Source organism: Trichosurus vulpecula, chromosome 2, assembly GCF_011100635.1.
Source record: "Trichosurus vulpecula isolate mTriVul1 chromosome 2, mTriVul1.pri, whole genome shotgun sequence".
Taxonomy (NCBI): domain Eukaryota; kingdom Metazoa; phylum Chordata; class Mammalia; order Diprotodontia; family Phalangeridae; genus Trichosurus; species Trichosurus vulpecula.
Window position 1 is genome coordinate 145,326,987 of NC_050574.1, and position 13,431 is coordinate 145,340,417.

Sequence of the window (13,431 nt, forward strand, 5' to 3'; positions counted from 1 at the left end):
AGACTTAGTGCTTCTCAGCAATGCAATGATCTAAGACAACTCCAAAAGACTCATGATGGAAAATGCCATCCACATCCAAAGAAAGAACTATGGAGTCTGAATGGAGATTGAAGCATACTATTATGGCTTCTTTTGTTTTTTGTTTTTTTCTTTCTTGTGGTTTTTCCCTTTTGTTCTGATTCTTCTTTCACAGCATGACTAATGTAGAAATATGTTTAATATGATTGTACATGTATAACCTATATAAGATTGCATCCCATCTTGGGAGAGGAGGGAGGGGGGAATTTAGGACTCAAAATGTTATAAAAGTGAATGTTGAAAACTAAAAATTAATAATTTTTTTAAAAGATGGTGTCTGAGCTGTATCTTAAAAGGAAGAGGAGGATTCTATCTGGCAAGGTAATGTGAGTGAATTTTCAGTCACAGGAGATGACCAACATGAAAGCACCGATTGCCACAAGTGAAGGACAGTTTGACTCACCTACTCAAGTGGGGGGGGGAGGGAGTAACATCTAGCAAGGCTAAGTAGTTTGGGGGCAGGTTGTACTGGGTTATAAAAACTAAACAGAACCATTTATATTGTATCCCAAAGATAACAGGAAGCCACTGGAGTTAAATAGGAGGACATGAATAGATCTGCCTTTAAGGAAAATGCTTTGGCTGCAATGTATGCAGGATAGATTAGAATGAAGAAAAACCTAAGATTGTTTCACTAATATAGAAAAGAAGTGATGAGGGCCTTGCTGTGTAAGTGGAAAGGAGGGGTTAAATGCAAGCAATATTGTCAAGATTTGGCAAGCGGCTGGATAAGTTGTGTGAGGGATAGTGAAGAGTTAAAGATAATGCCCAGATTATAAGCCAAAGATACCAGAAGGATGATGACACCCTTGACAGAAACAGGAAAGTTCAGAAGTGGGGGAGGGTTTAGGGGGAAAGATATTGCAGTTGTAGATCTGCTGATTTTAAGATTTCTTGGCAGTTAATGATGAGACTGTAGCTCAGAGGAGTGGCTAAAAGGCTTCGAATTCAATCTCATCTGCACAGAGATAATAACTAGACCCATGGGAGCTGATGAGGTTACCAAGAAGAAAATAGAAGACAAGAAGACAAAAGGGCTCAGAACAGAACTATTGGATACATTCACAGTGAAAGGGCATGTTATGAATGAGAAGTCAGCCAAGGTGACAGGAATAGAACATCAGGAAGGCAGGAGGTGAACTAGGAGAGAGCAGTGTCAAGAAATCTCAGAAAGAAAAGAGTAATGATGGAGTATTCAACAATGCTAAATGCAGCTAATAGGTAAGAGAAGAATTAAGTCTGAGAAAAGACCATTAGATTTAGCAATTAAGAGATCACTGGTAACTTTGGAGACAGAGGTTTTGGTTAAGTAATAAAATCAAAGCCACACCACAAACGCTTGTGCAGTGATCAAGAAGAGAGGAAGTTAAAGCAGTCAGTATTGACAAGTTTTTTTAAGTAATCTGGCTGAGAAAGAGAGAAGAGATATAGGACAATGCTTGAAGAAATGGTAGAACCTAGCTAAATTTGTGTTTGCATTTTTTAAAGAAACAGTATCAGGGAGACTTGGGAAATGTCTGAGGGTAGTAGGGAAAGAACTAGTTGATAGGAAGATTGAAGATAACAGAGGGGGAGGTGGTAGAAGGATTTGAAGACCTCTTATGGGAGACCCACCATCTCCCAAAGCAGCTCATTTAACTTTTAGACAGTTTTAATTGCTAGAAATTTTTTCACTAAATCAAACTGAAATTTGGCACTTTGTAATTTCCACACAGTGATTTAATTCCAACCTCTGGGGATAAACAAAAAAGTCTAATCCCTCTTCTATATGACATCCCTTCAAATGCTTGAAGAAAGTTATCAGTTCTCCCAACTCCTTTCTTCTTCCTCAGTTGCTGTCTAAATGCCTGCTAGATATCCATCTTGATGACGGCTCAAATTCAGTATGAACAAAACTCAACTTATCATCTACCCAAAGCCTCCTCCTAACAGTGAATCATAAAAAGTTCTACTTGGATGTCTGAACATGGCATAGAGGTGACCCTGAGTTCTTATATGATATACCAGGGGAGCATAAGGTCTGGCATGTTTTAGCATTCTGTATGGTCCATGCAGTAGACTGAGCTGTCCAAGTAACAACTTAGCTTAAGAATGGAAAGGAACATCATGAGTACACGAGCCAATAGGTAATAAATTCTTGGGTCCTGGCAACTGATGCAAAAATTTTAAATGGCCCTCAGCCTCGTGCCTTTTTCTTGATCCACAGAGGGTGACAAAAAAGGGAGTAGAGGGAGCAAAGATTTTTAAGATATTCTTTTCTAACTTTACAGTGGATTTTTTTTTTTGCTCATTCTTCCACCTAACTTCTGGATGGCTCTGCAAGTATATAGTGCCTAAACTGGAGGCTTCCCTTTTGTTGGGACTCCTGCTCCAGTTATTCCACTGTAGGTTTCACCTTGGCTGGAGGATATAATTGAGACCCTGTTCTGCTTCTAGGATCGGGTCCACACAGAAACTGATTGCTTCCAGACTTGTTCTTTGCTCAGTATTAGCTCTATTCTACCACCCCAATTTGCAATCTGACCAGGAATTGGGTTGTTGGCAACCAAACTACCAGACAGTACCCACTGCTGCATTTTGTGCTGGTTTCAGAATCTTCTGGGGGTCTCTTCCTGACCATATGCTTCCTGCTCTGGGATACAGTCTGGTCTCTCAGTCTTCAGTGCTAATGCTAGCAATGTTCTTCTGGCCATCCCCGTCCCCAGTGTTCACAGACCTTTTTCTCTGCTTCCCTAATCCACCCTGGACTGTAAAAATAACTCACTCTTTCTTGGATTTCCTGATCAGAATTCAATCTGGTGTATTTTCCAAATATTTGTGGATGACACTTGGTGGGAGAGCTAGACTATACGTCTTCATCCTACTTAAGCCATCTTGACTGCCTTTGGTAACTGAAATCCTATAGCTCTTACAGAACTTCTAGGACTTGTCAACAAATCTTATCAAGACAGCTGGCTGATCAAGGTGACCCTGAGGAACCTTCAGAACTTGACGGACTGATGAATGAGGATGTATATGAGAGACACAAAGATACAGAAAATCTATTGAGAAATAAGCATTGCATCTCCAAATAAACTAGCATAAGAAGGTAACCCAATATAATTTATTTTTAAATTAGTGGCATATGGAAGATTTAGTAACTTTTAACAATTCTGAAAACAACACAATGGTAAAGAAAAATAACAAACCTTTCAACACTCCAGAGAGGGCTGGATAAAACTTGCACCTTTGTACAACTTCTTTCAAGTTATTTTATTAGATTATCATCTTTCTAATTCTGAATTCATCATATCATGTGTGCTTAAAAAAAATAGGTTCTTTAACCATGCATTTCAAAGATAGCATTGCTATCAAATGCCTCAAATCAGTAATGTAATGGCCAATCCTGTCCAGATCAGAATGTTTTGGTTTTTTGCCTATGAGAATAATTGCGTGAGCAGTAAGATTGGTTATCTGGTTGTTTTTGGATACAGAACAATACCATTTTAATTTTTGTAATAAACTGCTTTGCTCAAACTATTTTATACAGATGAGGTTACAACTTTGCAGGAATTTAATCAACATTTTTAAAAGGCTTTCTGTGAACTTGCTTTTAACTGATTCTCTTTTTCCAAATGAGAAAAACGATATTTTATATAAGACATTGGTCACTTGAGGCCTAACTTAGTCTCTTCAAGTATGGAATGAGAAAAAAATTCTCTATGGTATCTCCAGCTAGAGGCCCATTGTGGAGGCAGTTTGGTACAGTGGAAACAGCACTGGACATGAAATCAAGCTCTGACTCTGAGCTGTTTGGTGTCTGAACAAGGCCAATCTGGTTTCTCTAAGTCTCTGTTTCCTCATCTATAAAACAGGGATGATAATATTTCTATTATCTACTTCCCAGAACTGTCAGAAAGGCATACAGTGTTGTAGAAATATGAGCTACTATTATTACCCTCCTGACCGGCAGGACATGATCCACAATCTAAAGTTTGAGAAAATGATGGGTTTGAGCTAAAGTGATACAGTCGCAACAAAAGGTTTCATTTTAGAGTGGAGTGGAATTTTAGAGCTGGAAGAGATTTTAGAGATCATCTAGTTCAAATCTCATTTTAGAGACATGGAAAATTGAGAGCAATAGATACTGCGGGTTTTTAAATTTAATCTCTTCTGTATTTATTTTAAGTTGCAGTATTGCAGTATGACACTTTTAGTATCAGTAATATATTAGGTTTTTAGAAAACTTAAATCTTTTAAAAAGTGATCTCTAATAACCATTTTAACACATTCTTTATTAACAGACACTACTACTTTCTGAAGCTTAAGATGACAGATTCCAGAATTTCATCCCAGTCTGAAAACTAAATGTCAGTTACCATTTATTAAGTGCCTAGTATATGCTAAGTGGGCAAAGTACAAATTAAAATAATTCACTGGTCACCTTCTGAAATAAACTGCACAAGTCAAAGTAAATATACTGCAAAGAACCGGAAAGAATTCAAGTACCAAGGAGCAATAGCCACAATGAATGAAGATATAGCAGACATCGATCTAAAGGAGAAAAGAACTTGTAATACAATAGTATGCTTTGTAATATAGTTTGAAATCTAGTACAGCTAGGCTGCCTTCTTTCACAATCTTTTCAGAGTCCCTTGATATTCTTCACCTTTTGTTATTCCAGATGAATTCTGTTATTTTTTTCTAGCTCTATGAAATAATTCTTTGACAGTTTGGTTGGTAGGGCATTGAATAAGTAAATTAATTTAGGTAGAATTGTCATTGTCCTGACTCCAAGCCAGAACTCTATCTACTGCTTCACCTAGCTGTGCCAAGACATACGTAAGAACTATATAAACACAGTTATAAGATGTTATTTACACAATAAATACAGATCTAAATAACTCCAGAAATATCCATAAATTTGCTTATGGGTAGGCCAAACCAAATGAATAAAAATGAAAATATTACCTAAATTGACTTACTTATTCAGTGCCATACCAAACTATCAAAGTACTACTTTAAAGAGCTAGAAAAAATAATAAAATTCATCTGGAAGAAAAAAAGGTCAAGAATGCAAAGGAATCAATGAAAATGTAAGGAAATAGGGCAAGGCACTACCAGGTCTCAACTATACTACAAAACTATAATTGTCAAAACAGTTTGGTACTGGGTAAGAAACAGAGTAATTGATCAGTTTAACAGATTAGGTATACAATATACAGAAACCAGTGAACAATCACCTAACAAACTGCAAAAAAAAAAACAGCTATTGGGACAAGAACTCACTACTCAACAAAAACTGATGGTAAAACTGGAGAATAGTCTGGCAGAAATTCAGTATAAACCAGTATCTTGTACTGTATACCAAAACAAGCTTTAAATGGGTATATGATTTAGGCACGGGGGTTATACAATAAATAAATTAAAGTAGCATAGAAGAAATTACCTCTCAGATTCATTGATAGCAAAAGCGTTCATGACCAAACAAAAGACAAAGAGATTCACAGGAGGTAAAATGGATAATTTTGATAACATAAAATTTTGCACAGACAAAACCAATCTAGCTAAAATTCAAAAAGCAGGAAATCTGAAAAAATCTTAGCAGCAAGTTTATATTATATATATATATATACATATATATATATATATTAATATTATATTATATATTTTATTTCTAAGCTATATAGAAAACCAAGTCAAATTTATAAGAATAAAAACCATTCCCCAATTAATAAACAGTCAAAGGATATGAGCAAGCATTTTTCAGAGGAAAAAAATCTAAGCTACAACAGCCATATGAAAATATGCTTTAAGACACTAATAATTAGAGAAGTACAAGTTAAAACTGTGAGGTACCATCATATACCTATCATATTGGTTAATTTGATCAAAAAAGAAAATAAAAAATGCTGAGGGGACTGTGAGAAAACATATGCATTAATGTACTATTGATAGAGCTATAAATAATATGGTCAAACCATTCTAGAAAAGAATTCAGAACTATGTCCAAAAAGCTATTAAACTATACATGCCCCTTGATGTAGTTATACTGCTTCTAGGTTTAAATGCCATCCAAAGAGATCAAAGGAAAAATAAAACAGCCAATATGTACAAAAATATTTGTAGTAGGTCTTTTCATGGTGGAAAAAAACTGGAAACTGAAGGGATGCCCAACAACGGGGTAATAGTTGAACAAGTTAGGTGATGGAATGCTACTGGGCTATGTAAGAAATAATGAAAGGGATGGTTTCAGAAAAACCTCAAAAGACTTGTATGAACTGATACAGAGTGAAGTGAGTAGAACCAAGAAAACAATTTATACAATATCCACAGCACTGTAAAGATAAACAACTTTGAAAGACTTGGGAACTCTAATCATCGCAATGATTAGCCATAATTCCAAAGGACTTATGATGAAACATGGAAGCTAGAGAAAGAGCTGATGGACAGCCATCAGAGTGCCAATTAAAGCTTATGTTTTCCCTTTTAGACATGGCTAATGGGGGGATTTGTTTTGCTTGACTATATATCTTTCAGACAGGTTTTGTTTTTTTCTTGCCTTCTCGATGAGTAGGAGAGAGGAGGTGGGAGAAACAGAATTGAGAACTGAAAATAAAATAAAACTGAATTTTAAAAAAATATCAGCTATCTCTCTGTTATTGGAAAACAGAATTCACTAGAAGCTTTCACACTTTCCAAAGCTCTAAAGTCATCTTGCTTGTTCAATTTTGTTCCAACCTCTGAGAGACTATAGTAAACTGCATCTCCCGACACTTTTGCCGATTTACACTGTTCTAATACCATTTTCAGTTGAGTTCCATTCATATTTGTCTAAATTTTCAAACAGGTTAAAAGCAAGGGTAAGACCTAAGTGTTGAGGGATCACCACTGCTCTTGCCCATGAGGATAAGTTCACAAGTTCTTAGCTGTTAGCACAATTTTCTCCAACGGCTTCACAAAAGGTCTATGAGAAAAAGCTAGAAGACTAGTCAATCAGTCAACCAACACTTCTTAAGCACTTACTGCATGGTGGACACTGTATTAAAAGATTTTAGTCAAGGGAAATACTGTTAGAATAAAAATTCATTTGCAAAATATATTGGAGGATAATAGTAGAAGATTATAAGCAACAAAATAAACAGAAGAAAAAAGGAATGGAAGCTAAAAATGAGAAATGAGTCTATGGAAAGTTGGCTGTGAGACACGAATGAGTTATATTACCATAAATATGTCAGTGTTTACAAAGCACTCTGTTTTCATCAAGAGCAACAAAGGTACCACAATATCTAGACTCCAATACTTCAGGCATCACCGTATTGGAAAAAGAAGCCAAATGCTATTGAGAAAAACAAGGAAAAGCAGTGAGACAACAGCATGTACACACTAAGAAAATCCAAACTGGAACAATCTTGAAAGCATTAAGGAGGCACTTTAAAGATATCCAGGAAGCAAAAGATGCCAAAAGAATGGAACAAATTATGGATAATAGTGACAACAAAAAACAAAGTTTAATAAGAGTCCATTCATAACTACTTACCATATGACTACTTTTCCATCTTCATAATATCTTTATAAAAATGTTCTACCTACTTAGCAAAGGTGACTGGGCAGGCTTCAGCCAATTATTCTCTATAAAGCCACATTATATAAAGTATTATAATCCATATATACATGCATATGTATATATAAACATATCTGTTATAATCCATAAAGGACAAATAATCTATATAGGAAAAAACTAGAGATGAAAATGCCATATCTGTGTGTATATGTGTGTACATACATACATATATAATAATTTAATGTGTGTATATGTATGTGGTTGGGCAGTTGTTCCACTGAGTTAGCAAATGAGCCATATGGATATACATTGAGTTGAGCCCGGAACTGCAGAGGAAGAATAACCTAGGCTAGATTACATTTGGAAAACTAAACATTCTTTTTAATGATTCCAAGCTTGTCCCAGGGCACAAAAAACAGTATTTTCAATACAAGTGTTCTCCTGGAAACGCTGTGTGATTATAAATACTGAAATACCATAATCTCCAAGGAATTAAAGCAGCAAATGACCAAAAGAACAATAGAGAGAGGAATAATGTGTACCAACACATTGAAGCTTATTTCCAACGATGATCTATGCCAAGGGTCAGCAAACTATGATCCATGGACTAAATTCACCTCATCTTTACCCAGATATATTTTTGTGTGACCCACAAAGTAAAAATGGTTTCTACATTTTTGAATATTTTATTGTATTTAAAAATGCAAAAACCATTCTTATCTCAGGCCATACAAAGAGAGGCAGCAGGCCTGATTTGGCCTGCAGGCCACAGTTAGGACATCACTAAGGAAACATAATTAGAAAAGGAGTCAGGTCATATGGTGGGAGTGAAGAATGACAATCAGACAGTCATGCTGTCCTAGGATCCACAAAATATAAAGAGAACTAGAGAAACATGTCTAATACATTAGGTGCATGCTCTGAGTGTCGATCAAAAAACATGGGAAAGAAACACATGAGGATGAAGATATATGGATAGGTTGCAATCTGTAGTGATAAAGCAAGTATCCACACTGAAAAAATCATGAATCCAGTGGAGCCAAGATGGCGGCTGGAAAGCAGAGAGCTCCCCACTGAGTCCCTCCAAATACCTATAAAAAATGGCTCTGAACCAATTCTAGAACTGCAGAACCCACAAAACAGCAGAGGGAAGCAGGGATCCAGCCCAGGACAGCCTGGATGGTCTCTGGGTGAGGTCTATCCCACACGGAGCTGGGAGCGAAGCAGAGCAGAGCCCAGTGTGAGCTGCTCGGACCAAACAGACCGGGAGCCAGGCGGAGCTGGCCCTAGCGCCCTGAATCAGTGAGCTGCGGCAGTTACCAAACTTCTCAACCCACAAACACCAAAGATAGCGGAGAAGGTTAGTGGGAAAAGCTGCGGGAGTGGAAGGAATTCACGGTTCGGCCACCGCCCCCGGGGCAGTGGAGGTAGGGCAGCTACAGTTGCTGTTGCTTCTGGCCCCAGGCCCACCTGGTGGGAGGAATGAAGTGGCAGATCAGAGCAGGAGTGAAGAGCCTGCTGAAGATCTAAGCCCAGTCCGGGTTGGGAGTTCTTGGGAAAGGAGGAGTGCTGGTGTAGCAGAGCTGGTGCATCCCCCCCAAACGTGGAACATAGAACTCTTTAGTCTACAAGCAGTAATACCCCGCTGAAAAACTCAAGGATCAAGTTAGTTGGTTGGGAATATGGCCAGGCATCGAAAACACACCCAGATTCAGTCTCAGACTTTGCATTCTTTCTTTGGTGACAAAGAAGACCAAAACATACAGCCTAAAGAAGTCAACAAAGTGCAAGAGCCTACACCAAAAGCCTCCCAGAAAAACATGAACTGGTCCCAGGCCATGGAAGAGCTCAAAAAGGATTTGGAAAAGCAAGTTAGAGGAGTAGAGGAAAAACTGGGAAGAGAAATGAGAAGGATGCGAGAAAAACATGAAAAACAAGTCAATGACTTGCTAAAGGAGACCCAAAAAAGTACTGAAAAATACTCTGAAGAAAACAACACCTTAAAAAATAGACTAACTCAAAAGGCAAAAGAGTTCCAAAAAGCCAATGAGGAGAAAAATGCCTTGAAAGGTAGAATTAGCCAAATGGCAAAGGAGGTCCAAAAGACCACTGAAGAAAATACTACTTTAAAAATTAGATTGGAGCAAGTGGAAGCTAGTGACTTTATGAGAAATCAAGATATTATAAAACAGAACCAAAGGAATGAAAAAATGGAAGACAATGTGAAATATCTCATTGGAAAAACCACTGACCTGGAAAATAGATCCAGGAGAGAGAATTTAAAAATTATTGGACTACCTGAAAGCCATGATCAAAAAAAGAGCCTAGATATCATCTTTCAAGAAATTATCAACGAGAACTGCCCTGATATTCTAGAGCCACAGGGCAAAATAGAAATTGAAAGACTCCACCGATCACCTCCTCAAATAGATCCCAAAAAGAAATCTCCTAGGAATATTGTCGCCAAATTCCAGAGCTCCAAGATCAAGGAGAAAATACTGCAAGCAACTAGAAAGAAACAATTTGAGTATTATGGAAACACAATCAGAATAACCAAAGATCTGGCAGCTTCTACATTAAGAGATCGAAGGGCTTGGAATATGATATTCCGGAGGTCAATGGAGCTAGGATTAAAACCTAGAATCACCTACCCAGCAAAACTGAGTATCATGCTCCAAGGCAAAATATGACCTTTCAATAAAATAGAGGACTTTCAAGCTTTCTCAGTGAAAAGAACAGAGCTGAATAGAAAATCTGACTTTCAAACACAAGAATCAAGAGAAGCATGAAAAGGTAAATAAGAAAGAGAAATCATAAGGGACTTATTAAAGCTGAACTGTTTTGTTTATATTCCTACATAGAAAGATGATGTGTAGGATTCATGAGACCTCAATATCATAGTAGCTGAAAGGAATATGCATACATATATATGTTTATATAAATATATATATATGTATAAGTGAATGTGCATGCATGTATATATGTATGTGTGTATATATACATATATAGATAGACAGATAGATAGAGAGAGAGAGAGAGAGAGAGAGAGAGAGAGAGAGAGAGAGAGACAGGGTGAGTTGAAGATGAAGGGAAGATACCTAAAAGAAATAAAATCAAATTAAGGGATGAGAGAGGAATATATTGAGAGAGGGAGATAGGGAGAGATAGAATGGGGTGGATTATCTCGCACAAAGGGGGCAAGAGGAAGCAGCTCTGTGGGCGGAGAGGAGGGCAGGTGAGGGGGGAATGAGTGAATCTTGCTCTCACCAAATTTGGCCTGAGGAGGGAATACCATACATACTCAATTGGGTATCTTACCCCACAGGAAAGAAGAGGGAAGAAGATTAAAAAAAGGGGGGGATGATGGAGGGGAGGGCAGATGGGGGTTGAGGTAATCAAAAACAAACACTTTCAAAAGGGGACAGGGTCAAGGGAAAAAATTCAATAAAGGGGGATGGGTTGGGAAGGAGCAAAATATAGTTAGTCTTTCACAACATGAGTATTGTGGAAGGATTATATATAATGATACACATGTGGCCTATGTTGAATTGCTTGACTTCTTAGGGAGGGTGGGTAGGAAGGGAAGAGGGGAAAGAATTTGGAACTCAAAGTTTTAAAAACAGATGTTCAAAAACAAAAAAAAAAGTTTTTGCATGCAACTAGGAAATAAGATATACAGGCAACGGGGTGTAGAAATTTATCTTGCCCTACAAGAAAGGAAGGGAAAAGGGGATGGGAGGGGAGTGGGGTGACAGAAGGGAAGGGAGTGCTGACTGGGGAACAGGGCAACCAGAATATACGTCACCTTGGAGTGGGGGGGGAAGGTAGAAATGGGGAGAAAATTTGTAATTCAAACTTGTGAAAATCAATGCTGAAAACTAAATATGTTAAATAAATAAATTTTAAAAAAAAAGAAAAAATCATGAATCCACTCAGGTACTGAAGAGTCAATGAAATATTCAGGAATTTATGTCCCTCTCTAATATTAAATCAAATAAAAGTGGGGATGAAGGCATCCTTGCTTTTTCTCTGCACTTATCAGAAATAGGTCCACTGTTTCCCCATTACAACTGATTTTGGGTTTAGATACATACTTTTCTTCACATCAGATGACAATTATATGCCTTTGTTTTAAAGGCCTTTTAACACAAATACAGTTTTAAGTTTCATAGATATATTTTCATCGTGAAACACCAAAAATACCTGTATTTGAAGGATCGTCAGAGCTGGTATCTATGTTGGTGTAATGCTCCAACTTAGCCATAAGTTCTAACTCAATCTGATGAAGACTATGATCTTGTATGGCATTTTCTACATCTTCAGTGAATTGAATCTGCTCTGCCAAGCACAGGATCTATTAAATAAGACAAAACAAACAATAAATACGAGCTTAAAATATGGTCCTATAATTCACTGGCAGGTGTTATGAAAAATTAAGAATATGAAACCCAGATTTTCACAAATAACAATAATTGCCACCATCACTGCTAGCATTTATATAGCACTTATAAGATTTGCAGAGTATCTTACAAATATTATTTCATTTTATCGTCACAACAACCCTTAGGGATAGGTGCTATTATCCCCACTTACGCATGAGGAAACTGAGGCATTGAGAGGTTAAGTAACTAGCTTTACAGCTAGTTAGTGTCTGAGGAAGGATCTGCACTCAGGCCTTCCTAACACCCAAGTTAGGAACTCTATCTACTGCACTCCCTAGCTGCCTTCACTGCACTTGAACAAAACTAAAATGTCATATTTGTAAAAATGGAGGAGATTGTAAGATATAACTAAATTCACACAAAATATTAACATTTATCCATCAACTTAATTTAGTACATTTAGGTTACGATGTCGACATGGTCAATTGGAATTAACTATTATGATAATCAAGTTACTCATTAGTAGATGTGATAATAAAATTCAATCTCTAATCAGTTTATTTCATCTAATTCAGTTGAATTCAATCAAAAAAATTTTAGCAACTACTATGTACTAAAATAGTGAAGTGCAAGTAATTAATCTACATAGACAGAACCTTTAGCTAGCAAATAATAATGTTCTCCTATAGTTAGGTAAGTTTTATTAACCAATATGATGGGAGAGAATACTGGTGCCAAGTGGTCTAAAATCCTAATTAAGATTTAAATTTTTTTTTCAAAGATGTTCTTCCTCATTTCATTATTTTGGTCTTCTCTCCAAAAACTGATGAAAGAATGAAAGGACAATGATTTACATAGGTAAATTAAAATTATCTGTGAGCATCATATAAGGCTAAGATAAAATTAATGCTTCCACTCCAGCCTACCAGCAAAAAAAAAGCAGCAGAAAAAAGAACAAATGTCCAGCTACCAGAGTTAACACCAGGTACAATCACAACATTCTATCCTACCACAGTGCCATACACATAGTAGATGCTCAAGGTTTGTTGAGGTAAATTAGCTTCTACTGTTAGTTACTAGATAAAAGATTTGCACTGAACAATATCGCATCTAGTTTCCTTAATTTTCTACTGCACAAAAATTAAGAAATTATGTCTTTTAATTCATGATTTACTGAGTGCCCAATATATGTAAGTCACTCTGCTAGGTATTTAAAGGAATAAAAAGGAAAACAAGGCAGTCTGTGATCTATAAAAGCTTACAACGTAGTAAAGGAGGTAAGGTGCAAGCACACGTAACTATGATATAATGTAAGGAACCTTAAGAATGATACAAACTGTTAAGGGGATAGAGGGAAGACAGCAGTTACTTCTGGCTGGTGGGGATCAGGGAAGAATACATGGAAGAGATGCCATTTTAGCTGGGCAT

At 36.9% G+C, this 13,431-nt stretch overlaps 1 protein-coding gene across 2 annotated transcripts in view; it reads right to left on the reverse strand.

The window, feature by feature from the left end:
• DYNC2H1 (dynein cytoplasmic 2 heavy chain 1) overlaps positions 1 to 13,431 on the reverse strand; it is a 414,726-nt gene that overhangs the window by 313,177 nt on the left and 88,118 nt on the right. For both annotated transcript variants that reach the window (XM_036745232.1, XM_036745230.1), the window contains exon 31: positions 11,825 to 11,975. In XM_036745232.1, the coding sequence (XP_036601127.1) occupies positions 11,825 to 11,975 (151 nt within the window). The remainder of the gene's footprint in view (positions 1 to 11,824; positions 11,976 to 13,431) is intronic.